The sequence below is a fragment of the Ascaphus truei genome, chromosome 20, assembly GCF_040206685.1.
Source record: "Ascaphus truei isolate aAscTru1 chromosome 20, aAscTru1.hap1, whole genome shotgun sequence".
NCBI lineage: Eukaryota > Metazoa > Chordata > Amphibia > Anura > Ascaphidae > Ascaphus > Ascaphus truei.
The window spans coordinates 24,924,076-24,951,827 of NC_134502.1; the positions used below are offsets into that span (position 1 = coordinate 24,924,076).

Consider the following 27,752-nt stretch of genomic DNA (forward strand, 5'->3'; position numbering starts at 1 on the left):
GACAGGAGGGAGCTATGGGACATGGAGTGTCCCTCCCACCGCAGGGTGACACAGTGACACAGACAGGAGGGAGCTATGGGACATGGAGTCTGTCCCTCCCCCCGCAGGGTGACACAGTGACACAGACAGGAGGGCGCAATGGGACACGGAGTCTGTCCCTCCCCCCGCAGGGTGACACAGTGACACAGACAGGAGGGAGCTATGGGACATGGAGTCTGTTCCACCCACTGCAGGGTGACACAGTGACACAGACAGGAGGGAGCTATGGGACATGGAGTCTGTCCCTCCCCCCGCAGGGGGACACAGTCAGGAGGGAGCTATGGGACATGGAGTCTGTCCCTCCCACCGCAGGGTGACACAGACAGGAGGGAGCTATGGGATATTGAGTCTGTCCCTCCCACCGCAGGGTGACACAGTGACACAGACAGGAGGGAGCTATGGGACATGGAGTCTGTCCCTCCCCCCGCAGGGTGACAGTCACACAGGCAGAAGGGAGCTATGGGAAATGGAGTCTGTCCCTCCCCCTGCAGGGTGACACAGTGACACAGACAGGAGGGAGCTATGGGACATGGAGTCTGTCCCTCCCCCGCAGGGGGACACAGTGACACAGACAGGAGGGAGCTATGGGACATGGAGTCTGTCCCTCCCCCGCAGGGGGACACAGTGACACAGACAGGAGGGAGCTATGGGACATGGAGTCTGTCCCTCCCCCCGCAGGGTGACACAGTGACACAGACAGGAGGGAGCTATTGGACATGGAGTCTGTCCCTCCCCCGCAGGGTGACACAGTGACACAGACTGGGCGCTATGGGACATGGAGTCTGTTCCTCCCCCCGCAGGGTGACACAGACAGGAGGGTGCTATGGGACATGGAGTCTGTCCTTCCCACCGCAGGGTGACACAGTGACACAGACAGGAGGGAGCTATGGGACATGGAGTCTGTCCCTCCCCCCGCAGGGTGACAGTCACACAGGCAGAAGGGAGCTATGGGAAATGGAGTCTGTTCCTCCCCCCGCAGGGTGACACAGACAGGAGGGAGCTATGGGACATGGAGTCTGTCCTTCCCACCGCAGGGTGACACAGTGACATAGACAGGAGGGAGCTATGGGACATGGAGTCTGTCCCTCCCCCCGCAGGGTGACACAGTGACACAGACAGGAGGGAGCTATGGGACATGGAGTCTGTCCCTCCCCCCGCAGGGTGACACAGTGACACAGACAGGAGGGAGCTATGGGACATGGAGTCTGTACCTCCCACCGCAGGGTGACACAGTGACACAGACAGGAGGGCGCAATGGGACACGGAGTCTGTCCCTCCCCCCGCAGGGTGACACAGTGACACAGACAGGAGGGAGCTATGGGACATGGAGTCTGTCCCTCCCTACGCAGGGTGACACAGTGACACAGACAGGAGGGAGCTATGGGACATGTAGTCTGTCCCTCCCGCCGCAGGGTGACACAGTGACACAGACAGGAGGGAGCTATGGGACATGGAGCCTGTCCCTCCCCCTGCAGGGTGACACAGTGACACAGACTGGGCGCTATGGGACATGGAGTCTGTCCCTCCCCCCGCAGGGTGACAGTCACACAGGCAGAAGGGAGCTATGGGAAATGGAGTCTGTCCCTCCCCCCGCAGGGTGACACAGTGACACAGACAGGAGGGAGCTATGGGACATGGAGTGTCCCTCCCACCGCAGGGTGACACAGTGACACAGACAGGAGGGAGCTATGGGACATGGAGTCTGTCCCTCCCCCCGCAGGGTGACACAGTGACACAGACAGGAGGGCGCAATGGGACACGGAGTCTGTCCCTCCCCCCGCAGGGTGACACAGTGACACAGACAGGAGGGAGCTATGGGACATGGAGTCTGTTCCACCCACTGCAGGGTGACACAGTGACACAGACAGGAGGGAGCTATGGGACATGGAGTCTGTTCCACCCCCCGCAGGGTGACACAGTGACACAGACAGGAGGGAGCTATGGGACATGGAGTCTGTCCCTCCCACCGCAGGGTGACACAGTGACACAGACAGGAGGGAGCTATGGGACATGGAGTCTGTCCCTCCCCCCGCAGGGTGACACAGTGACACAGACAGGAGGGAGCTATGGGACGTGGAGTGTCCCTCCCACCGCAGGGTGACACAGTGACACAGACAGGAGGGAGCTATGGGACATGGGGTCTGTCCCTCCCCCCGCAGGGTGACACAGTGACACAGATAGGAGGGAGCTATGGGACATGTAGTCTGTCCCTCCCGCCGCAGGGTGACACAGTGACACAGACAGGAGGGAGCTATGGGACATGGAGTCTGTCCCTCCCCCCGCAGGGTGACACAGTGACACAGACAGGAGGGAGCTATGGGACATGGAGTCTGTCCCTCCCCCCGCAGGGTGACACAGTGACACAGACAGGAGGGAGCTATGGGACATGGAGTCTGTCCCTCCCCCCGCAGGGTGACACAGTGACACAGACAGGAGGGAGCTATGGGACATGGAGTCTGTCCCTCCCCCGCAGGGTGACACAGTGACACAGACAGGAGGGAGCTATGGGACATGGAGTCTGTCCCTCCCCCCGCAGGGTGACACAGTGACACAGACAGGAGGGAGCTATGGGACATGGAGTCTGTCCCTCCCCCCGCAGGGTGACACAGTGACACAGACAGGAGGGAGCTATGGGACATGGAGTCTGTCCCTCTTCCCCCCGCAGGGTGACACAGTGACACAGACAGGAGGGAGCTATGGGACATGGAGTCTGTCCCTCTTCCCCCCGCAGGGTGACACAGTGACACAGACAGGAGGGAGCTGTGGGACATGGAGTCTGTCCCTCCCCCCGCAGGGTGACACAGTGACACAGACAGGAGGGAGCTATGGGACATGGAGCCTGTCCCTCCCCCCGCAGGGTGACACAGACAGGAGGGAGCTATGGGACATGGAGTCTGTCCCTCTTCCCCCCGCAGGTTGACACAGTGACACAGACAGGAGGGAGCTATGGGACATGGAGTCTGTCCCTCCCCCCGCAGGGTGACACAGTGACACAGACAGGAGGGAGCTATGGGACATGTAGTCTGTCCCTCCCACCGCAGGGTCACACAGTGACACAGACAGGAGGGAGCTATGGGACACGGAGTCTGTCCCTCCCACCGCAGGGTGACACAGTGACACAGACAGGAGGGAGCTATGGGACACGGAGTCTGTCCCTCCCCCCGCAGGGTGACACAGTGACACAGACAGGAGGGAGCTATGGGACATGGAGTCTGTCCCTCCACCGCAGGATGACACAGTGACACAGACAGGAGGGAGCTATGGGACATGGAGTCTGTCCCTCCCCCCGCAGGGTGACACAGTGACACAGACAGGAGGGAGCTATGGGACAGGGAGTCTGTCCCTCCCCCCGCAGGGTGACACAGTGACACAGACAGGAGGGAGCTATGGGACATGGAGTCTGTCCCTCCCGCCGCAGGGTGACACAGTGACACAGACAGGAGGGAGCTATGGGACATGTGTGTCCCTCCCACCGCAGGGTGACACAGACAGGAGGGAGCTATGGGACATGGTGTCTGTCCCTCCCACCGCAGGGTGACACAGTGACACAGACAGAAGAGAGCTACAGTATGGGACATGGGGTCTGTCCCTCCCACTGCAGGGTGACACAGTGACACAGACAGGAGGGAGCTATGGGACATGGAGTCTGTCCCTCCCCTCGCAGGGTGACACAGTGACACAGACAGGAGGGAGCTATGGGACATGGAGTCTGTCCCTCCCCCGCAGGGTGACACAGTGACACAGACAGGAGGAAGCTATGGGACATGGAGTCTGTCCCTCCCCCCGCAGGGTGACACAGGCAGGAGGGAGCTATGGGACATGGGGTCTGTCCCTCCCCCCGCAGGGTGACACAGTGACACAGACAGGAGGGAGCTATGGGACATGGAGTCTGTCCCTCCCCCTGCAGGGTGACACAGTGACACAGACAGGAGGGAGCTATGGGACATGGAGTCTGTCCCTCCCCCCGCAGGGTGACACAGTGACACAGACAGGAGGGAGCTATGGGACATGGAGTCTGTCCCTCCCCCCGCAGGGTGACACAGTGACACAGACAGGAGGGAGCTATGGGACATGGAGTCTGTCCCTCCCGCCGCAGGGTGACACAGTGACACAGACAGGAGGGAGCTGTGGGACATGGAGTCTGTCCCTCCCCCTGCAGGGTGACATAGTGACACAGACAGGAGGGAGCTATGGGACATGTAGTCTGTCCCTCCCCCCGCAGGGTGACACAGTGACACAGACAGGAGGGAGCTGTGGGACATGGAGTCTGTCCCTCCCCCCGCAGGGTGACACAGACAGGAGGGAGCTATGGGACGTGGAGTCTGTCCCTCCCCCCGCAGGGTGACACAGTGACACAGACAGGAGGGAGCTATGGGACATGGAGTCTGTCCCTCCCCCCGCAGGGTGACACAGTGACACAGACAGGAGGGAGCTACAGTATGGGACATGGAGTCTGTCCCTCTTCCCCCCGCAGGGTGACACAGTGACACAGACAGGAGGGAGCTATGGGACATGGAGTCTGTCCCTCTTCCCCCCGCAGGGTGACACAGTGACACAGACAGGAGGGAGCTATGGGACATGGAGTCTGTCCCTCCCGCCGCAGGGTGACACAGTGACACAGACAGGAGGGAGCTATGGGACATGTGTGTCCCTCCCACCGCAGGGTGACACAGACAGGAGGGAGCTATGGGACATGGAGTCTGTCCCTCCCGCCGCAGGGTGACACAGTGACACAGACAGGAGGGAGCTGTGGGACATGGAGTCTGTCCCTCCCCCTGCAGGGTGACACAGTGACACAGACAGGAGGGAGCTATGGGACATGTGTGTCCCTCCCACCGCAGGGTGACACAGTGACACAGACAGGAGGGAGCTATGGGACATGGAGTCTGTCCCTCCCCCCGCAGGGTGACACAGTGACACAGACAGGAGGGAGCTATGGGACATGGAGTCTGTCCCTCCCCCCGCAGGGTGACACAGTGACACAGACAGGAGGGAGCTATGGGACATGGAGTCTGTCCCTCCCCCCGCAGGGTGACACAGACAGAAGAGAGCTACAGTATGGGACATGGGGTCTGTCCCTCCCACTGCAGGGTGACACAGTGACACAGACAGGAGGGAGTTATGGGACATGGAGTCTGTCCCTCCCCCCGCAGGGTGACACAGTGACACAGACAGGAGGGAGCTATGGGACATGGAGTCTGTCCCTCCCCCCGCAGGGTGACACAGTGACACAGACAGGAGGGAGCTATGGGACATGGAGTCTGTCCCTTCCCCCGCAGGGTGACACAGTGACACAGACAGGAGGGAGTTATGGGACATGGAGTCTGTCCCTCCCCCCGCAGGGTGACACAGTGACACAGACAGGAGGGAGCTATGGGACATGGAGTCTGTCCCTCCCCCCGCACGGTGACACAGTGACACAGACAGGAGGAAGCTATGAGACTATTACCTAGGTGTGGGACTTGTGGGTGACAAGATGGCTGCCGGTGACACTGGTCTTTCCTTCACTATGTCCCTCGGGGTATGGCTCCCGGTTAACCCTGACAGTTGGGGTTCCGTCTGTGCCCCCGTTAATCCCTCACAGGCCTCGTGATATTCGCTCTCCGTACTCTCGCTGTCCGACGCGTTTTCCATCGTCCCAGAATCCTCTGAGGATGCAGAGTCCATTCTATAGGGGAAAACAATGGGCTCGCCATATAAACCCCATACACTGTCTCATCACTATCCCACAGCCACAGAACGCGCTGCCACGTTACGGATACATCCGGCGTGGCTGGCCTCCGACACCGAAGAGGCCTCCAATAGTGGAAAATACAGAAGGCACTAAGGCAAGGGTGGCCAACTCCACTCCCCGTGGGCCACCAACAGCCCATGTATTAGGGATATCCCTGCTTCAGCACCGGTGGCCCAATCAGTGGCTCACTCATTCCAACTGAGCCACCGGTGCCGAAGCAGGGATATCCTGAGGACCTAACCTGTTGGTGGCCCTTGAGGACCAGAGATGGCCCCCCACCCCCTGCACTAAGGATTAACAAATATCAGAAACAAGATGGCGGACACAGACCTACTTTGGGGGGATGAAAACAGTTGTGGAATTATTTGGGGGGGTGAGGGGGAGTTCGGCAACAGCAGAGAAAAAAAGATCGACTCCGCGAGTAAAAACGCGGACTCCGAGTGTGACGCAGGGGGAGCCTGGTTCAAATCCCGGCGTCGGCTCCTTGTGACCTTGGGCAAGTCACTTTATCTCCCTGTGCCTTTATCTCCCTGTGCCTCAGTCACTTTATCTCCCTGTGCCATTACAAACACGGACGGCATATATATCTGTGCGACTGGGGATGTGACCTCCTGTATACAACACAAGACAGAGACAGACCCCCCCAGGTCTACACCCAGCATGACACCTTATATAGTTAAATACTTATCTCTCTTCTCCTAAGTAATGGTCATTTCGTTTGATCCTTTGACCCCAAAATTTGTAGCCTACAGCCACGTCACGGTGTGGCCCAATTGTAGGTCCTGTGTGTGTTTGTACAGTTCTACTGGTGATCCACTGTGATCCGTGCTCCCTGTGTCCCAGCTCGCCCATCCCAGCTTTCTAATGGCAGCTCTTGCTAAGCGCCGGTGACCTGTCTATTAAAGACGGCTCCCCCTGTATTAGAGAGGTCAGGAGAGCTTTGTGCAGGTGCAGCAGTCTTAGGACCTACAGGCCGGCCGTGTCTGATCCCCTTCAGTGTACATCAGCGTCGCCCCCAAAGGTGGACGCCTGGTGGGGCTCCCCAAGAGCTGCTCCCCTCTGCACAGGACCAGCGTGCTCAGGGTTAACATGTGCTTGTACTTTGTGGAACGCCAGCCCCGCCCACTGGAATGTTAATGAGCCGAGAAGACAAAGAACTTTGTGTTCACAGCTGCATTCAATCTGAACCCCTTCAGTCTACATCTGCGTCGCCCCAAGGGCGGACAGCCTTTGGCGCAGCCAAAGGGTGTGAGCCGTTCGCTGATGTTAAAGCTTCTCTATTTCAATCTGAAACTCACCAGCCCTTTATCCCCTGCACCCAATTTTCCAACTCTATCTGCCCATGAAATGTCTGTGAATTGACTGGATAACCTCCTGTTCTTTTAATGTAACCATGTATTGTTATAACTCTGTGCCCGGGACATACATGAAAACGAGAGGTAACTCTCACTGTATTACTTTCCGGGTAACACATTTGTATAAATTAATACCGTGACGGGGCTGTAAGCTTAAACTACTTGGGCCAAAGTCTTAAATGAAATGACCCGTGCTTATGGGAAGATAAACAGATAAGTATTTAACGATATCATTCGTCATGTTGGATGTAGCTCCTTGACGTTGGCGCCAAAAATAGATTGTAAGCTTTTCCGGGCAGGGACGGTGTCTGCAACAATCGTACGTGCTATACGGTGCTGCGTACCAGTCACTATACTATACGCTTGGGGGGGGGGGGGGGGGGGGAGAAGTGCTATATTAAATAATATTATTATCATTTCCCCATATAATGTTACCCTTTTATTTAAGTAAATAAATACATGTTTAATCAACGTCCTCTTTTCTGATTGATGATCCCGGGCTGTTGATAAGAAGGCTCGCCGCCTCAGAAGTTGGGTTTCCATAGGAAGAGGATAGCAAGTAACGATCCCACTGGTGAGCACAGTCACACGTCCCAGGCCCCCTGCCTTTCCCCATTATCCCTTAGCACGCAATGCTTCCGCTGCAGCAAGGGATTCTGGGTAACGGCATGCCAATGAGCACACAATTTCCCCTTTGGCTTCATGTCCATTGTAACAAGGATCCCCCCCCCCCCCCCCTATAAGCGTTGGCCTGCCGCACCACACAGCTTTTATCAGCACAGCCTGGGGTCACAGAAGTACAGAGGCAGCAACCCTACCCACAGACAGTCGTGAGGCTGGTTATACTGGTGTTGCAATGTGATGCTGGGACGGGTTTCAAACTATGGAAAGAGGGTGTTAGTGGGGGGGGGGGGGGAGGAGAGACAGCTGAAGGAGGGGGAAGAGAGAATGGGGACGTTGTGGCTTACTCTCCGTTGACGCTGGAGACGTGAAGGGACTTGGTCCTCTCTCCGGCCGATTCTCTGTCGTCCTGTTGAATTCTCTTGATGGATTTTACACTCGCTTCGGAGGAGCCTGACGGGAAATACAGATATCCCTAAATATAAGTGCAAACGCACACTCGGAGCACACAGGCCGTGCTAGTATCAACGATAGCACACGCTTATTCACCAAATGTTGGTCTTTTTCGGCATTCATATTATTGAGTGTAAGCTCTGCCGGGCAGGATTCCCTTCTCCCAATGGTCCCTCCTCTCCCTGTATTGTATCTGCGTCCCTCTGTATATTAGAGTGTCAGCTCTGTGGGGCAGGATTCCCTTCTCCCAATGCTCCCTCCTCTCCCTGTATTGTATCTGTATCTCTTTGTATATTAGAGTGTCAGCTCTGTGGGGCAGGATTCCCTTCTCCCAATGGTTCCTCCTCTCCCTGTATTGTATATGTGTCCCTCTGTATATTAGAGTGTAAGCTCTGGGGGGCAGGATTCCCTTCTCCCAATGGTCCCTCCTCTCCCTGTATTGTATCTGTATCCCTCTGTATATTAGAGTGTCAGCTCTGTGAGGCAGGATTCCCTTCTCCCAATGGTTCCCTCCTCTCCCTGTATTGTATCTCTGTCCCTCTGTATATTAGAGTGTAAGCTCTGCAGGGCAGGATTCCCTTCTCCCAATGGTCCCTCCTCTCCCTGTATTGTATCTGTGTCCCTCTGTATATTACAGTGTAAGCTCTGCGGGGCAGGATTCCCTTCTCCCAATGGACCCTCCTCTCCCTGTATTGTATCTGTGTCCCTCTGCATATTAGAGTGTAAGCTCTGCGGGGCAGGATTCCCTTCTCCCAATGGTCCCTCCTCTCCCTGTATTGTGCCTGTGTCCCCCTGTATATTAGAGTGTAAGCTCTGCGCGGCAGGATTCCCTTCTCCCAATGGTCCCTCCTCTCCCTGTATTGTATCTGTGTCTCTCTGTATATTAGAGTGTAAGCTCTGCGGGGCAGGATTCCCTCCTCTCCCTGTATTGTATCTGTGTCCCTCTGTATATTAGAGTGTAAGTTTTGCGGGGCGGGATTCCCTTCTCCCAATGGTCCCTCCTCTCCCTGTATTGTATCTGTCTCCCTCTGTACATTAGAGTGTAAGCTCTGCGGGGCAGGATTCCCTTCTCCCAATGGTTCCTCCTCTCCCTGTATTGTATGTATGATATACTCAGCATCATTATACAGCGCAGCGTGTTTAATGTCAGTGTATAGAGATACTCAGCATCATTATACAGTATTATACTGTACCCGTGCTCTCCCCGTCACTTCCCGCCGATGCATCCTCCATGTTAGTTTCGCCCCTTGCCGTTTCCTGGGACACATTTTTAGGAGGCGTTGTGTCCCCTCCCCTCCCTCCCGTACTGCGCTCTGGGGGCAGAGATAGCAAGAAAGGGGTCAGTCCTCCTAGGGGCAAAGTGTACTAACGGCAGTGACATGGTTAAGGGGTCAGTCCCTCCTAGGGGCAAAGTGTACTAACGGCAGTGACATGGTTAAGGGGTCAGTCCCTCCTAGGGGCAAAGTGTACTAATGGCAGTGACATGATTATGGGGTCAGTCCCTCCTAGGGGCAAAGTGTACTAACGGCAGTGACGTGATTAAGGGGTCAGTCCCTCCTAGGGGCAAAGTGTACTAATGGCAGTGACATGGTTAAGGGATCAGTCCCTCCTAGGGGCAAAGTGTACTAATGGCAGTGACATGGTTAAGGGGTCAGTCCCTCCTAGGGGCAAAGTGTACTAACGGCAGTGACGTGATTAAGGGGTCAGTCCCTCCTAGGGGCAAAGTGTACTAATGGCAGTGACATGATTAAGGGGTCAGTCCCTCCTAGGGGCAAAGTGTACTAATGGCAGTGACATGGTTAAGGGGTCAGTCCCTCCTAGGGGCAAAGTGTACTAATGGCAGTGACATGGTTAAGGGGTCAGTCCCTCCTAGGGGCAAAGTGTACTAACGGCAGTGACATGGTTAGGGGGTCAGTCCCTCCTAGGGGCAAAGTGTACTAACGGCAGTGACATGGTTAGGGGGTCACGCTGAGCTCAGACTTGAGACGTGTTTGATTTCCTCCCAGCTGCTCCCTCTTGTCACTGTGTGTTTAACAAGAGTTTCCACACCCCTACCTTTATCGGCTTAAGACAAGGACAGGGTGGGTAAGAGGTCCAGCCAACTAAAATCGTCCAATCGTTGTCCATTTGTGTAAGGAAGACCGTGACATTGTAAGGTCCCTCACCTCCCGCCCCGCGTCCCTCACCTCCCGCCCCACCTCCCGCCCCACGTCCCTCCCCTCCCGCCCTGCGTCCCTCACCTCCCGCCCCGCGTCCCTCCCCGTTCACCTCTCCACTCGCCCTCCTCCGTTGCCTGCCGCGTGATGCTGATCTTCTTGACCCCGTGGAAGCTGACGGCCGGCCCTTGCGGGTTCAGAAACGGCTTCTCCACCACCTCCCTGCTCTTGTAGACGATCTCCTCCTCCCCTTCCCTGGCCTTCGTTCCTCCTCCTCCTCCTCGCCCCTCCAGACCTCGCGCCCTTTGAGGCTGGACCCCAGGCCCCACCTCCGTGCTGGAAACCACCTCGCTCCCCCTCTCCACCCTGGCCACCTTGACCGCGTCCGCCCGGACCTCCTCCTTTTTCTCTTTCCTCCCCCCTTCCTCTCCTCCTCCTCCTCTTCCTCCTCTCTCGGCCTCCTCCATCTTCCGGTTGGCATCTTGCACTTCCGCCAGCGCCCGTCCCAGCTGCTTTTCCAGCACCACCACTTTGGCGGACAGCGCCTGCACCAGCATCTTCTGCTTCTCCGCCCCCTGTGGCCTCGCCGGGACGGGCGCCAAGTCCTCCTCCCTCACCCAGACCCCGACGCTGCACGTTTGTTTACTCGCCCTCTCCGTATCTCCTCTAGATACCCGTCCCTCCTTCCCCTCTGCTCCTCTGGCTCCCTCCTTCCCGTCTCCGCCTCCTCCCCTCGTCCCCTCCTTCTCGTCCTTGGCCTCTTCCTCGGGGATTTCGATGTACAGCTCGCCCCGCTCCCTCACCCTGGCGTTACCCCCCGGGTGGCCCAGGAACTTCTGGCTCTTGAGTTGGACGCTCAGCTGGCGCTTCTCCTCCTGCAGCACCGAGATCTTCACCTGGAGCACGGGGATCGTCTTCACCTGCTCCTCCAGCTGGCGCAGCCTCTTCAGCGCCACCGCCATCTGCTCCCGCACGTGCTGGAGGTGGACCGGGGTGGGCGACACCGGAGTGGACATCCCGGAGCTCAGCGGGGTGAAGGACGAGGGCGGCTGGTGGAGCGAGGAGGTGGAGGAGGAGGAGGACGGCAGACGCGAGAGAGTCGGGGTGGAGACGGAGCAGGCGGGGCGGCCGCCCGGCCCGGACGGGCGAGACTGCCCCGCCTCCAACTTCTTGCTGGCGTCCAGCAGGGTCCGCTCCACCCTGGGGTTGAAGCCGCCGGGCGCCGGAAGCCCCGCTCTGCTCTCGGCCCCGTACGCCGGGTAAAAGCTGCGCCCGCAGTAGGAGTAAGAGGAGTGACGGCTGCAAAGAGACACGCATGGAAGTCAGACCCCATGGTTATTACTCCCCCTGCTGTCTGTCACAAACCCTCCCCCGCCCACCTCTGCCCGGAGGCTGCTCCGTTCATCCACTACTCTTTCATTCACAATTTTTTTTTAATATATTTCCCCTCAGCCTCCCAACCCCCAACTTGTGTGAGATCTTGTTCCAGGATATGGGAAATTCTTCCAACCTGAATATTGTAGATTCCCCTATCTCTCTCTCATCCCCCTCTCCCTTCTTTCTCTCTCTCATCCCCCTCTCCCTCCTTTCTCTCTCTCATCCCCCTCTCCCTCCTTTCTCTCTTACCCCCCCTCTCCCTCCTTTCTCTCTCACATCCCCCTCTCCCTCCTTTCTCTCTCACATCCCCCTCTCCCTCCTTTCTCTCTCACATCCCCCTCTCCCTCCTTTCTCTCTCACATCCCCCTCTCCCTCCTTTCTCTCTCACATTCCCCTCTCCCTCCTTTCTCTCTCTCATCCCCTCTCCCTCCTTTCTCTCTCACACCTCCCTCTCCCTCCTTTCTCTCTCACATCCCCCTCTCCCTCCTTTCTCTCTCACATCCCCCTCTCCCTCCTTTCTCTCTCACATTCCCCTCTCCCTCCTTTCTCTCTCTCATCCCCTCTCCCTCCTTTCTCTCTCACATTCCCCTCTCCCTCCTTTCTCTCTCACATCCCACTTTCCCTCCTTTCTCTGTCACATCCCCTCTCCCTCCTTTCTCTCTCACACCCCCCTCTCCCTCCTTTCTCTCTCACATCCCTTCTCCTGCCTTTCTCTCTCACACCCCCCTCTCCCTTTCTCTCTCACACCCTTTCCCTCCTTTCTCTCTCACACCCCCTCTCCCTTTCTCTCTCACACCCTTTCCCTCCTCCTTTCTCTCTCACACCCTTTCCCTCCTTTCTCTCACACCCCCCTCTCCCTTTCTCTCTCACACCCTCTCCCTCCTTTCTCTCTCACATACCCCTATCCCTCCTGTCTCTCTCATGCACCCTCTCCCTCCTTCTCTCTCCTATCCCCCTTTCTCCCCCATTTCTCTCTCCTCCCCTCTCTCCCCCCCTCACCTGTCATTGCTGGCGTTAGAGCAGAGAGACTCCGTTGACGTCCACCATGATCCGGTGTAGCCGGGCCCCCTGGGTAACGATGCGTAACGAGGTCTGCGGTGAACGGGCACCCGTTTAATAGTGTGACCCTTCTCTATGTCGTCGACGTATTTGAGAAAGTCCAGGTCCAGCCGGTAACCATAAGGGGTCTCCACCGAGTACGGCACGTTGGGGTCTTTCACCGTGGACAAGGAGGAGGGGATCGGCTTACCTGGGCATGGGAGGGAGGGTGAGACCAAGTGCCAGCCTCTGCCCACACATAGCATAGGCAGTGCCAGCCTCTCCCACACATAGCAGAGGCAGTGCCAGCCTCTCCCCACACATAGCACAGGCAGTGCCAGCCTCTCCCACACATAGCACAGGCAGTGCCAGCCTCTCCCACACATAGCACAGGCAGTGCCAGCCTCTCCCACACATAGCATAGGCAGTGCCAGCCTCTCCCACACATAGCACATGCAGTGCCAGCCTCTCCCCACACATAGCACAGGCAGTGCCAGCCTCTCCCACACATAGCACAGGCAGTGCCAGCCTCTCCCCACACATAGCATAGGCAGTGCCAGCCTCTCCCCACACATAGCACAGGCAGTGCCAGCCTCTCCCACACATAGCACAGGCAGTGCCAGCCTCTCCCACACATAGCACAGGCAGTGCCAGCCTCTCCCACACATAGCACAGGCAGTGCCAGCCTCTCCCCACACATAGCACAGGCAGTGCCAGCCTCTCCCACACATAGCACAGGCAGTGCCAGCCTCTCCCCACACATAGCACAGGCAGTGCCAGCCTCTCCCCACACACATAGCACAGGCAGTGCCAGCCTCTCCCACACATAGCACAGGCAGTGCCAGCCTCTCCCCACACATAGCACAGGCAGTGCCAGCCTCTCCCACACATAGCACAGGCAGTGCCAGCCTCTCCCACACATAGCACAGGCAGTGCCAGCCTCTCCCACACATAGCACAGGCAGTGCCAGCCTCTCCCACACATAGCACAGGCAGTGCCAGCCTCTCCCCACACATAGCACAGGCAGTGCCAGCCTCTCCCCACACATAGCACAGGCAGTGCCAGCCTCTCCCCACACATAGCACAGGCAGTGCCAGCCTCTCCCACACATAGCACAGGCAGTGCCAGCCTCTCCCACACATAGCACAGGCAGTGCCAGCCTCTCCCACACATAGCACAGGCAGTGCCAGCCTCTCCCACACATAGCACAGGCAGTGCCAGCCTCTCCCACACATAGCACAGGCAGTGCCAGCCTCTCCCCACACATAGCACAGGCAGTGCCAGCCTCTCCCACACATAGCACAGGCAGTGCCAGCCTCTCCCACACATAGCACAGGCAGTGCCAGCCTCTCCCACACATAGCACAGGCAGTGCCAGCCTCTCCCACACATAGCACAGGCAGTGCCAGCCTCTCCCCACACATAGCACAGGCACTGCCTGCCTCTCCCACACATAGCACAGGCAGTGCCTGCCTCTCCCACACATAGCACAGGCAGTGCCAGCCTCTCCCACACATAGCACAGGCAGTGCCAGCCTCTCCCCACACATAGCACAGGCAGTGCCAGCCTCTCCCCACACACAGCGCAGGCAGTGCCAGCCTCTCCCCACACATAGCACAGGCAGTGCCAGCCTCTCCCACACATAGCACAGGCAGTGCCAGCCTCTCCCACACATAGCACAGGCAGTGCCAGCCTCTCCCCACACATAGCACAGGCAGTGCCAGCCTCTCCCCACACATAGCAGAGGCAGTGCCAGCCTCTCCCACACATAGCACAGGCAGTGCCAGCCTCTCATACACATAGCACAGGCAGTGCCAGCCTCTCCCACACATAGCACAGGCAGTGCCAGCCTCTCCCCACACATAGCACAGGCAGTGCCAGCCTCTCCCCACACATAGCACAGGCAGTGCCATCCTCTCCCCACACATAGCACAGGCAGTGCCATCCTCTCCCCACACATAGCACAGGCAGTGCCAGCCTCTCCCACACATAGCACGGGCAGTGCCAGCCTCTCCCACACATAGCACAGGCAGTGCCAGCCTCTCCCACACATAGCACAGGCAGTGCCAGCCTCTCCCCACACATAGCACAGGCAGTGCCAGCCTCTCCCACACATAGCACAGGCAGTGCCAGCCTCTCCCACACATAGCACAGGCAGTGCCAGCCTCTCCCACACATAGCACAGGCAGTGCCAGCCTCTCCCCACACATAGCAGAGGCAGTGTCAGCCTCTCCCCACACATAGCACATGCAGTGCCAGCCTCTCCCACACACATAGCACAGGCAGTGCCAGCCTCTCCCACACATAGCACGGGCAGTGCCAGCCTCTCCCACACATAGCACAGGCAGTGCCAGCCTCTCCCACACATAGCACAGGCAGTGCCAGCCTCTCCCCACACATAGCACAGGCAGTGCCAGCCTCTCCCACACATAGCACAGGCAGTGCCAGCCTCTCCCACACATAGCACAGGCAGTGCCAGCCTCTCCCCACACACATAGCACAGGCAGTGCCAGCCTCTCCCCACACATAGCACAGGCAGTGTCAGCCTCTCCCACACATAGCACAGGCAGTGCCAGCCTCTCACACACATAGCACAGGCAGTGCCAGCCTCTCCCCACATATAGCACAGGCAGTGCCAGCCTCTCCCACACATAGCACAGGCAGTGCCAGCCTCTCCCCACACATAGCACAGGCAGTGCCAGCCTCTCCCCACACATAGCACAGGCAGTGCCAGCCTCTCCCACACATAGCACAGGCAGTGCCAGCCCCTCCCACACATAGCACAGGCAGTGCCAGCCTCACCCACACATAGCACAGGCAGTGCCAGCCTCTCCCACACATAGCACACGCAGTGCCAGCCTCTCCCACACATAGCACAGGCAGTGCCAGCCTCTCCCACACATAGCACAGGCAGTGCCAGCCTCTCCCCACACATAGCACAGGCAGTGCCAGCCTCTCCCCACACATAGCACGGGCAGTGCCAGCCTCTCCCCACACATAGCACAGGCAGTGCCAGCCTCTCCCACACACATAGCACAGGCAGTGCCAGCCTCTCCCACACATAGCACAGGCAGTGCCAGCCTCTCCCACACATAGCACAGGCAGTGCCAGCCTCTCCCACACATAGCACAGGCAGTGCCAGCCTCTCCCACACATAGCACAGGCAGTGCCAGCCTCTCCCCACACATAGCACAGGCAGTGCCAGCCTCTCCCCACACATAGCACAGGCAGTGCCAGCCTCTCCCCACACATAGCACAGGCAGTGCCAGCCTCTCCCACACATAGCACAGGCAGTGCCAGCCTCTCACACACATAGCACAGGCAGTGCCAGCCTCTCCCACACATAGCACAGGCAGTGCCAGCCTCTCCCCACACATAGCACAGGCAGTGTCAGCCTCTCCCACACATAGCACAGGCAGTGCCAGCCTCTCACACACATAGCACAGGCAGTGCCAGCCTCTCCCACACATAGCACAGGCAGTGCCAGCCTCTCCCACACATAGCACAGGCAGTGCCAGCCTCTCCCACACACATAGCACAGGCAGTGCCAGCCTCTCCCACACATAGCACAGGCAGTGCCATCCTCTCCCCACACACAGCACAGGCAGTGCCAGCCTCTACCACACACATAGCACAGGCAGTGCCAGCCTCTCCCCACACATAGCACAGGCAGTGCCAGCCTCTCCCCACACATAGCACAGGCAGTGCCAGCCTCTCCCACACATAGCACAGGCAGTGCCAGCCTCTCCCCACACATAGCACAGGCAGTGCCAGCCTCTCCCACACATAGCACAGGCAGTGCCAGCCTCTCCCCACACATAGCACAGGCAGTGCCAGCCTCTCCCCACACACATAGCACAGGCAGTGCCAGCCTCTCCCCACACATAGCACAGGCAGTGCCAGCCTCTCCCCACACATAGCACAGGCAGTGCCAGCCTCTCCCCACACACATAGCACAGGCAGTGCCAGCCTCTCCCCACACATAGCACAGGCAGTGCCAGCCTCTCCCACACATAGCACAGGCAGTGCCAGCCTCTCCCACACATAGCACAGGCAGTGCCAGCCTCTCCCACACACATAGCACAGGCAGTGCCAGCCTCTCCCCACACATAGCACAGGCAGTGCCAGCCTCTCCCCACACATAGCACAGGCAGTGCCAGCCTCTCCCACACATAGCATAGGCAGTGCCAGCCTCTCCCACACACATAGCACAGGCAGTGCCAGCCTCTCCCCACACATAGCACAGGCAGTGCCAGCCTCTCCCACACATAGCACAGGCAGTGCCAGCCTCTCCCACACACATAGCACAGGCAGTGCCAGCCTCTCCCCACACATAGCACAGGCAGTGCCAGCCTCTCCCCACACATAGCACAGGCAGTGCCAGCCTCTCCCACACATAGCACAGGCAGTGCCAGCCTCTCCCACACATAGCACAGGCAGTGCCAGCCTCTCCCCACACATAGCACAGGCAGTGCCAGCCTCTCCCACACATAGCACAGGCAGTGCCAGCCTCTCCCACACACATAGCACAGGCAGTGCCAGCCTCTCCCCACACATAGCACAGGCAGTGCCAGCCTCTCCCCACACATAGCACAGGCAGTGCCAGCCTCTCCCACACATAGCACAGGCAGTGCCAGCCTCTCCCACACATAGCACAGGCAGTGCCAGCCTCTCCCCACACATAGCACAGGCAGTGCCAGCCTCTCCCACACATAGCACAGGCAGTGCCAGCCTCTCCCCACACACAGCACAGGCAGTGCCAGCCTCTCCCCACACATAGCACAGGCAGTGCCAGCCTCTCCCACACACATAGCACAGGCAGTGCCAGCCTCTCCCCACACATAGCACAGGCAGTGCCAGCCTCTCCCCACACATAGCACAGGCAGTGCCAGCCTCTCCCACACACATAGCACAGGCAGTGCCAGCCTCTCCCCACACATAGCACAGGCAGTGCCAGCCTCTCCCACACATAGCACAGGCAGTGCCAGCCTCTCCCACACACATAGCACAGGCAGTGCCAGCCTCTCCCCACACATAGCACAGGCAGTGCCAGCCTCTCCCTACACATAGCACAGGCAGTGCCAGCCTCTCCCCACACATAGCACAGGCAGTGCCAGCCTCTCCCCACACATAGCACAGGCAGTGCCAGCCTCTCCCCACACATAGCACAGGCAGTGCCTGCCTCTCCCACACATAGCACGGGCAGTGCCAGCCTCTCCCACACATAGCACAGGCAGTGCCAGCCTCTCCCACACATAGCACAGGCAGTGCCAGCCTCTCCCACACATAGCACAGGCAGTGCCAGCCTCTCCCCACACATAGCACAGGCAGTGCCAGCCTCTCCCACACATAGCACAGGCAGTGCCAGCCTCTCCCACACATAGCACAGGCAGTGCCAGCCTCTCCCCACACATAGCACAGGCAGTGCCAGCCTCTCCCACACATAGCACAGGCAGTGCCAGCCTCTCCCACACATAGCACAGGCAGTGCCAGCCTCTCCCCACACATAGCACAGGCAGTGCCAGCCTCTCCCACACATAGCACAGGCAGTGCCAGCCTCTCCCACACATAGCACAGGCAGTGCCAGCCTCTCCCACACATAGCGCAGTTGGTACCTGGGAAGAGAGTCTCCATATGCAGGACCTGCGCCATCATCTCTTCTAATGTTTCGTCCAATCAGAAATGTAGCTTAGGTCACCACGTCCTGGCAGAGAAAACAGGGAGGTGACCGTCAGTATACAGACAGGAGGGAGCTATGGGACACAGAGCCTGTCCCTCCCCCCGCAGGGTGACACAGTGACACAGACAGGAGAGAGCTATGGGACATGGAGTCTGATCCCTCCCCCCGCAGGGTGACACAGTGACACAGACAGGAGGGAGCTATATGGTACATGGAGTCTGTCCCTCCCCCCGCAGGGTGACACAGTGACACAGACAGGAGGGAGCTATGGGACACAGAGCCTGTCCCTCCCCCCGCAGGGTGACACAGTGACACAGACAGGAGGGAGCTATGGGACATGGAGTCTGATCCCTCCCCCCGCAGGGTGACACAGTGACACAGACAGGAGGGAGCTATATGGGACATGGAGTCTGTCCCTCCCCCCGCAGGGTGACACAGTGACACAGACAGGAGGGAGCTATGGGACACAGAGCCTGTCCCTCCCCCCGCAGGGTGACACAGTGACACAGACAGGAGGGAGCTATGGGACACGGAGTCTGTCCCTCCCCCCGCAGGGTGACACAGTGACTCAGACAGGAGGGAGCTATGGGACATGGCGTCTGTCCCTCCCCCCGCAGGGTGACACAGTGACACAGACAGGAGGGAGCTATGGGACATGGAGTCTGTCCCTCCCCCCGCAGGGTAACACAGTGACACAGACAGGAGGGAGCTATGGGACATGGAGTCTGTCCTTCCCCCGCAGGGTGACACAGTGACACAGACAGGAGGGAGCTATGGGACATGGAGTCTGTCCCTCCCCCCGCAGGGTGACACAGTGACACAGACAGGAGGGAGCTATGGGACATGGAGTATCTCCCTCCCCCGCAGGGTGACACAGTGACACAGACAGGAGGGAGTTATGGGACATGGAGTCTGTCCCTCCCACCGCAGGGTGACACAGTGACACAGACAGGAGGGAGCTATGGGACATGGAGTATCTCCCTCCCCCGCAGGGTGACACAGTGACACAGACAGGAGGGAGCTATGGGACACGGAGTCTGTCCCTCCCCCCGCAGGGTGACACAATGACACAGACAGGAGGGAGCTATGGGACATGGAGTATCTCCCTCCCCCGCAGGGTGACACAGTGACACAGACAGGAGGGAGCTATGGGACACGGAGTCTGTCCCTCCCCCCGCAGGGTGACACAATGACACAGACAGGAGGGAGCTATGAGACATGGAGTCTGTCCCTCCCCCCGCAGGGTGACACAGTGACACAGACAGGAGGGAGCTATGGGACATGGAGTCTGTCCCCCCCCCGCAGGGTGACACAGTGACACAGACAGGAGGGAGCTATGGGACATGGAGTCTGTCCCTCCCCCCGCAGGGTGACACAGTGACACAGACAGGAGGGAGCTATGGGACATGGAGTCTGTCCCTCCCCCGCAGGGTGACACAGTGACACAGACAGGAGGGAGCTATGGGACATGGAGTCTGTCCCTCCCCCCGCAGGGTGACACAGTGACACAGACAGGAGGGAGCTATGGGACATGGAGTCTGTCCCTCCCCCCGCAGGGTGACACAGTGACAGAGACAGGAGGGAGCTATGGGACATGGAGTCTGTCTCTCCCCCCGCAGGGTGACACAGTGACACAGACAGGAGGGAGCTATGGGACATGGAGTCTGTCCCTCCCCCCGCAGGGTGACACAGTGACACAGACAGGAGGGAGCTATGGGACATGGAGTCTGTCCCTCCCCCCGCAGGGTGACACAGTGACAGACAGGAAGGAGCGATGGGACACGGAGTCTGTCCCTCCCCCCGCAGGGTGACACAGTGACAGACAGGAGGGAGCTATGGGACATGGAGTATCTCCCTCCCCCGCAGGGTGACACAGTGACACAGACAGGAGGGAGCTATGGGACATGGAGTCTGTCCCTCCCCCCGCAGGGTAACACAGTGACACAGACAGGAGGGAGCTATGGGACATGGAGTCTGTCCTTCCCCCCGCAGGGTGACACAGTGACACAGACAGGAGGGAGCTATGGGACACGGAGTCTGTCCCTCCCCCCGCAGGGTGACACAATGACACAGACAGGAGGGAGCTATGGGACATGGAGTATCTCCCTCCCCCGCAGGGTGACACAGTGACACAGACAGGAGGGAGCTATGGGACACGGAGTCTGTCCCTCCCCCCGCAGGGTGACACAATGACACAGACAGGAGGGAGCTATGAGACATGGAGTCTGTCCCTCCCCCTGCAGGGTGACACAGTCACACAGACAGGAGGGAGCTATGGGACATGGAGTCTCTCCCCCCCCCCCGCAGGGTGACACAGTGACACAGACAGGAGGGAGCTATGGGACATGGAGTCTGTCCCTCTCCCCGCAGGGTGACACAGTGACACAGACAGGAGGGAGCTATGGGACATGGAGTCTGTCCCTCCCCCGCAGGGTGACACAGTGACACAGACAGGAGGGAGCTATGGGACATGGAGTCTGTCCCTCCCCCCGCAGGGTGACACAGTGACACAGACAGGAGGGAGCTATGGGACATGGAGTCTGTCCCTCCCCCCGCAGGGTGACACAGTGACAGAGACAGGAGGGAGCTATGGGACACGGAGTCTGTCTCTCCCCCCGCAGGGTGACACAGTGACACAGACAGGAGGGAGCTATGGGACATGGAGTCTGTCCCTCCCCCCGCAGGGTGACACAGTGACACAGACAGGAGGGAGCTATGGGACATGGAGTCTGTCCCTCCCCCCGCAGGGTGACACAGTGACAGACAGGAGGGAGCTATGGGACACGGAGTCTGTCCCTCCCCCCGCAGGGTGACACAGTGACAGACAGGAGGGAGCTATGGGACACGGAGTCTGTCCCTCCCCCCGCAGGGTGACACAGACAGGAGGGAGCTATGGGACACGGAGTCTGTCCCTCCCCCCGCAGGGTGACACAGACAGGAGGGAGCTATGGGACACGGAGTCTGTCCCTCCCCCCGCAGGGTGACACAGTGACAGAGACAGGAGGGAGCTATGGGACACGGAGTCTGTCCCTCCCCCCGCAGGGTGACACAGTGACACAGACAGGAGGGAGCTATGGGACACGGAGTCTGTCCTTCCCACCGCAGGGTGACACAGTGACACAGACAGGAGGGAGCTATGGGACATGGAGTCTGTCCCTCCCCCCGCAGGGTGACACAGTGACACAGACAGGAGGGAGCTATGGGACATGGAGTCTGTCCCTCCCCCCGCAGGGTGACACAGTGACACAGACAGGAGGGAGCTATGGGACACTGTGCCTGTCCCTCCCCCTGCAGGGTGACACAGTGACACAGACAGGAGGGAGCTATTATGGGACACGGAGTCTGTCCCTCCCACCGCAGGGTGACACAGACAGGAGGGAGCTATGGGACATGGAGTCTGTCCCTCCACTTGCAGGATGACACAGTGACACAGACAGGAGGGAGCTGACATGGAGTCTGTCCCTCCCCCGCAGGGTGACACAGTGACACAGACAGGAGGGAGCTATGGGACATGGAGTCTGTCCCTCCACTTGCAGGGTGACACAGTGACACAGACAGGAGGGAGCTATGGGACACGGAGTCTGTCCCTCCCACCGCAGGGTGACACAGACAGGAGGGAGCTGACATGGAGTCTGTCCCTCCCCCCCGCAGGGTGACACAGTGACACAGACAGAAGGGAGCTATGGGGCATGGAGTCTGTCCCTCCCCCCTAAGGGTGACACAGTGACACAGACAGGATGGAGCTATGGGACACAGAGTTTGTGTCTCCCGCCCGCAGGGTGACAGATGTTATCTGTAGTCATACCAGCAGGTGGCACTTGCTCTCTATCATAGACAGTAAATATTGATGGGATCTTGTGGTAAAGGGGGGAGCTCGCTCAGGGAGATGGGGGGAGCTCGCTCAGGGAGATGGGGGAGCTTGCTCAGGGAGACGGGGGGAGCTCGCTCAGGGAGACGGGGGGAGCTCGCTCAGGGAGACGGGGGGAGCTCGCTCAGGGAGACGGGGGGAGCTCGCTCAGGGAGACGGGGGGAGCTCGCTCAGGGAGACGGGGGAAGCTCGCTCAGGGAGACGGGGAGAGCTCGCTCAGGGAGACGGGGGGAGCTCTCTCAGGGAGATGGGGGAGCTCGCTCAGGGAGATGGGGGGAGCTCGCTCAGGGAGATGGGGGAGCTCGCTCAGGGAGAAAGTTAGCAAGTCTAAGAAAACACCTTTTTGGTGCAATATTGCCACAGACATAACTGACGCCTCTTTACTAATATGGAATTTCTCCCTTTTTTTGGGCGCACAGAAATGGCCGGCGTTGGGAGCACAGAAATGGCCGGCGCTGGGGGCACAGAAATGGCCGGCGCTGGGAGCACAGAAATGGCCGGCGCTGGGGGCACAGAAATGGCCGGCGCTGGGCGCACAGAAATGGCCGGCGCTGGGGGCACAGAAATGGCCGGCGCTGGGAGCACAGAAATGGCCGGCGCTGGGCGCACAGAAATGGCCGGCACTGGGCGCACAGAAATGGCCGACGCTGGGCGCACAGAAATGGCCGGCGCTGGGGGCACAGAAATGGCCGGCGCTGGGAGCACAGAAATGGCCGGCGCTAGGCGCACAGAAATGGCCGGCGTTGGGAGCACAGAAATGGCCGGCGCTGGGAGCACAGAAATGGCCAGTGCTGGGAGCACAGAAATGGCCGGCGCTGGGCGCACAGAAATGGCCGGCGCTGGGGGCACAGAAATGGCCGGCGCTGGGAGCACAGAAATGGCCGGCGCTGGGCGCACAGAAATGGCCGGCGCTGGGCGCACAGAAATGGCCGACGCTGGGCGCACAGAAATGGCCGGCGCTGGGGGCACAGAAATGGCCGGCGCTGGGAGCACAGAAATGGCCGGCGCTGGGCGCACAGAAATGGCCGGCGTTGGGAGCACAGAAATGGCCGGCGCTGGGAGCACAGAAATGGCCGGCGTTGGGAGCACAGAAATGGCCGGCGCTGGGAGCACAGAAATGGCCGCTTCTGGGAGCACAGAAATGGCCGGCGCTGGGAGCACAGAAATGGCCGGCGCTGGGAGCACAGAAATGGCCGGCGCTGGGAGCACAGAAATGGCCGGCGCTGGGCGCACAGAAATGGCCGGTGCTGGGAGCACAGAAATGGCCGGCGCTGGGAGCACAGAAATGGCCGGCGCTGGGAGCACAGAAATGGCCGGCGCTGGGAGCACAGAAATGGCCGGCGCTGGGAGCACAGAAATGGCCGGCTGTGCTGGCGCTGGGAGCACAGAAATGGCCGGCGCTGGGAGCACAGAAATGGCCGGCGCTGGGAGCACAGAAATGGCCGGCTGTGCTGGCGCTGGGAGCACAGAAATGGCCGGCGCTGGGGGCACAGAAATGGCCGGCTGTGCTGGCGCTGGGAGCACAGAAATGGCCGGCGCTGGGAGCACAGAAATGGCCGGCGCTGGGGGTACAGAAATGGCTGGCGCTGGGAGCACAGAAATGGCCGGCGCTGGGCGCACAGAAATGGCCGACGCTGGGCGCACAGAAATGGCCGGCGCTGGGGGCACAGAAATGGCCGGCGCTGGGAGCACAGAAATGGCCAGTGCTGGGCGCACAGAAATGGCCGGTGCTGGGAGCACAGAAATGGCCGGCGCTGGGAGCACAGAAATGGCCGGCGCTGGGCGCACAGAAATGGCCGGCGCTGGGTGCACAGAAATGGCCGGCGCTGGGCGCACAGAAATGGCCGGCGCTGGGAGCACAGAAATGGCCGGCGCTGGGCGCACAGAAATGGCCGGTGCTGGGAGCACAGAAATGGCCGGCGCTGGGAGCACAGAAATGGCCGGCGCTGGGCGCACAGAAATGGCCGGTGCTGGGAGCACAGAAATGGCCGGCGCTGGGAGCACAGAAATGGCAGGTGCTGGGCTCACAGAAATGGCCGGCGCTGGGCGCACAGAAATGGCCGGCGCTGGGGGTATAGAAATGGCCGGCGCTGGGGGCACAGAAATGGCCGGCGCTGGGCGCACAGAAATGGCCGGCGCTGGGAGCACAGAAATGGCCGGCGCTGGGGGCACAGAAATGGCCGGTGCTGGGAGCACAGAAATGGCCGGCGCTGGGAGCACAGAAATGGCCGGCGCTGGGCGCACAGAAATGGCCGGCGCTGGGACCACAGAAATGGCCGGCGCTGGGAGCACAGAAATGGCCGGCGCTGGGAGCACAGAAATGGCCGGTGCTGGGAGCACAGAAATGGCCGGTGCTGGGAGCACAGAAATGGCCGGCGCTGGGGGCACAGAAATGGCCGGCGCTGGGAGCACAGAAATGGCCGGTGCTGGGAGCACAGAAATGGCCGGCGCTGGGAGCACAGAAATGGCCGGCGCTGGGAGCACAGAAATGGCCGGCGCTGGGAGCACAGAAATGGCCGGTGCTGGGAGCACAGAAATGGCCGGCGCTAGGCGCACAGAAATGGCCGGCGCTGGGAGCACAGAAATGGCTGGCGCTGGGAGCACAGAAATGGCCGGCGCTGGGGGCACAGAAATGGCCGGTGCTGGGAGCACAGAAATGGCCGGCGCTGGGCTCACAGAAATGGCCGGTGCTGGGAGCACAGAAATGGCCGCCGCTGGGAGCACAGAAATGGCCGGCGCTGGGCGCACAGAAATGGCCGGCGCTGGGCTCACAGAAATGGCCGGTGCTGGGAGCACAGAAATGGCCGGTGCTGGGAGCACAGAAATGGCCGCTGCTGGGAGCACAGAAATGGCCGGCGCTGGGAGCACAGAAATGGCCGGCGCTGGGAGCACAGAAATGGCCGGTGCTGGGAGCACAGAAATGGCCGCTGCTGGGAGCACAGAAATGGCCGCTGCTGGGAGCACAGAAATGGCCGGTGCTGGGAGCACAGAAATGGCCGCTGCTGGGAGCACAGAAATGGCCAGCGCTGGGCGAACAGAGAAAATGGGACGTACTACAAAATTTTGCGCCAAAAAAATTGAAAATGCGTCAGAATTGCCGCTAAATTAAACTCGGCGTAAACCCTATAAAGTCCGTGATTAGTATTAGCGCAGAATAAAGCTGCTGTGTATCAGCGCGGAAATGTGTGTGTGATCATTATATAGGTAATAACACGTATTATTCTCACAGTGCGGCTAATATACAGAATATTACACTGATCATTTATATTTACTAACACTAATTATACAGAATATTACACTGATCATTAATATTTACTAACATTAATTATACAGAATATTATACTGATCATTTATATTTACTAACACTAATTATACAGAATATTACACTGATCATTAATATTTACTAACACTAATTATACAGAATATTACACTGATCATTTATATTTACTAACACTAATTATACAGAATATTACACTGATCATTTATATTTACTAACACTAATTATACAGAATATTACACTGATCATTTATATTTACTAACGCTAATTATACAGAATATTACACTGATCATTTATATTTACTAACGCTAATTATACAGAATATTACACTGATCATTTATATTTACTAACGCTAATTATACAGAATATTACACTGATCATTTATATTTACTAACGCTAATTATACAGAATATTACACTGATCATTAATATTTACTAACGCTAATTATACAGAATATTACACTGATCATTTATATTTACTAACGCTAATTATACAGAATATTACACTGATCAGTTATATTTACTAACACTAATTATACAGAATATTACACCGATCATTTATATTTACTAACGCTAATTATACAGAATATTACACCGATCATTTATATTTACTAATGCTAATTATACAGAATATTACACTGATCATTAATATTTACTAACACTAATTATACAGAATATTACACTGGTCATTTATATTTACTAATTCTAATTATACAGAATATTACACCGATCATTAATATTTACTAACGCTAATTATACAGAATATTACACCGATCATTTATATTTACTAACGCTAATTATACAGAATATTACACCGATCATTTATATTTACTAACGCTAATTATACAGAATATTACACCGATCATGTATATTTACTAACGCTAATTATACAGAATATTACACTGATCATTTATATTTACTAACGCTAATTATACAGAATATTACACTGATCATTAATATTTACTAACACTAATTATACAGAATATTACACTGATCATTTATATTTACTAACGCTAATTATACAGAATATTACACTGATCATTTATATTTACTAACACTAATTATACAGAATATTACACTGAGCATTTATATTTACTAACACTAATTATACAGAATATTACACTGATCATTTATATTTACTAACACTAATTATACAGAATATTACACTGAGCATTTATATTTACTAACACTAATTATACAGAATATTACACTGATCATTTATATTTACTAACGCTAATTATACAGAATATTACACTGATCATTTATATTTACTAACATTAATTATACAGAATATTACACTGATCATTTATATTTACTAACGCTAATTATACAGAATATTACACCGATCAGTTATATTTACTAACACTAATTATACAGAATATTACACTGATCAGTTATATTTACTAACACTAATTATACAGAATATTACACTGATCATTTATATTTACTAACACTAATTATACAGAATATTACACTGATCAGTTATATTTACTAACACTAATTATACAGGATATTACACTGATCATTAATATTTACTATCACCAATTATACAGAATATTACACCAGTGTATAAAGGGTCATATGACTGATATAGTGTACAGCTGGCACAGTTTACAGTTCCTCAAGTACATCTAGCTATCAACATAGAATGTATAGGCAATATATGTGTAGCTAATAGGTACACTGCCTCAGAAATTCTGCTGTGTGATGAAAGGGTAAGCAATTGCCATAAGGTAAGTAGGTACTAGCTAAACAAAACAGCATATTATACCTACTGCAGCCTAAATAACGCGGGGACGGAGGACCAGGAGAGTCTAAGAAAAAGTAACAACAGTATACCAGCGTATTCCACATGCCTGATGTCCCACCTCCCGTGACGTCCTACTTCCCGACGCGCGTTTCGCCAGGTAAACTCGCTTCTTCAGGCCAGTTTACCTCGCGAAACGTGCGTCGAAGCAGGACTATGTTCTATGTTGATAGCGAGATGTAGTTGAGGAACTGTAAATTGTACCAGCTGTACACCATATCAGTCATATGACTCGATATACACTGGTTACGTTCAGTTACACAAATCCAACAAGGCAGTTGTTTATAGCTAATATATTCCTTCTCAGCATCATTTGGGGATACAACATGTGTACGTCACGTCTTACACA

The 27,752-nt window shown here is 57.2% G+C and overlaps 1 protein-coding gene across 1 annotated transcript in view; it reads right to left on the reverse strand.

Moving 5' to 3' along the window:
* Positions 1 to 27,752, reverse strand: part of KANK2 (KN motif and ankyrin repeat domains 2) — a 71,438-nt gene that overhangs the window by 7,171 nt on the left and 36,515 nt on the right. Inside the window, exons 3-8 of the mRNA XM_075577485.1 lie at positions 18,388 to 18,476; positions 12,735 to 12,984; positions 10,471 to 11,657; positions 9,396 to 9,515; positions 8,097 to 8,202; positions 5,489 to 5,707 (exon numbers count right to left, since the gene is read on the reverse strand). Of these exons, the coding sequence (XP_075433600.1) occupies positions 5,489 to 5,707; positions 8,097 to 8,202; positions 9,396 to 9,515; positions 10,471 to 11,657; positions 12,735 to 12,984; positions 18,388 to 18,427 (1,922 nt within the window). The 5' untranslated portion in view covers positions 18,428 to 18,476. The remainder of the gene's footprint in view (positions 1 to 5,488; positions 5,708 to 8,096; positions 8,203 to 9,395; positions 9,516 to 10,470; positions 11,658 to 12,734; positions 12,985 to 18,387; positions 18,477 to 27,752) is intronic.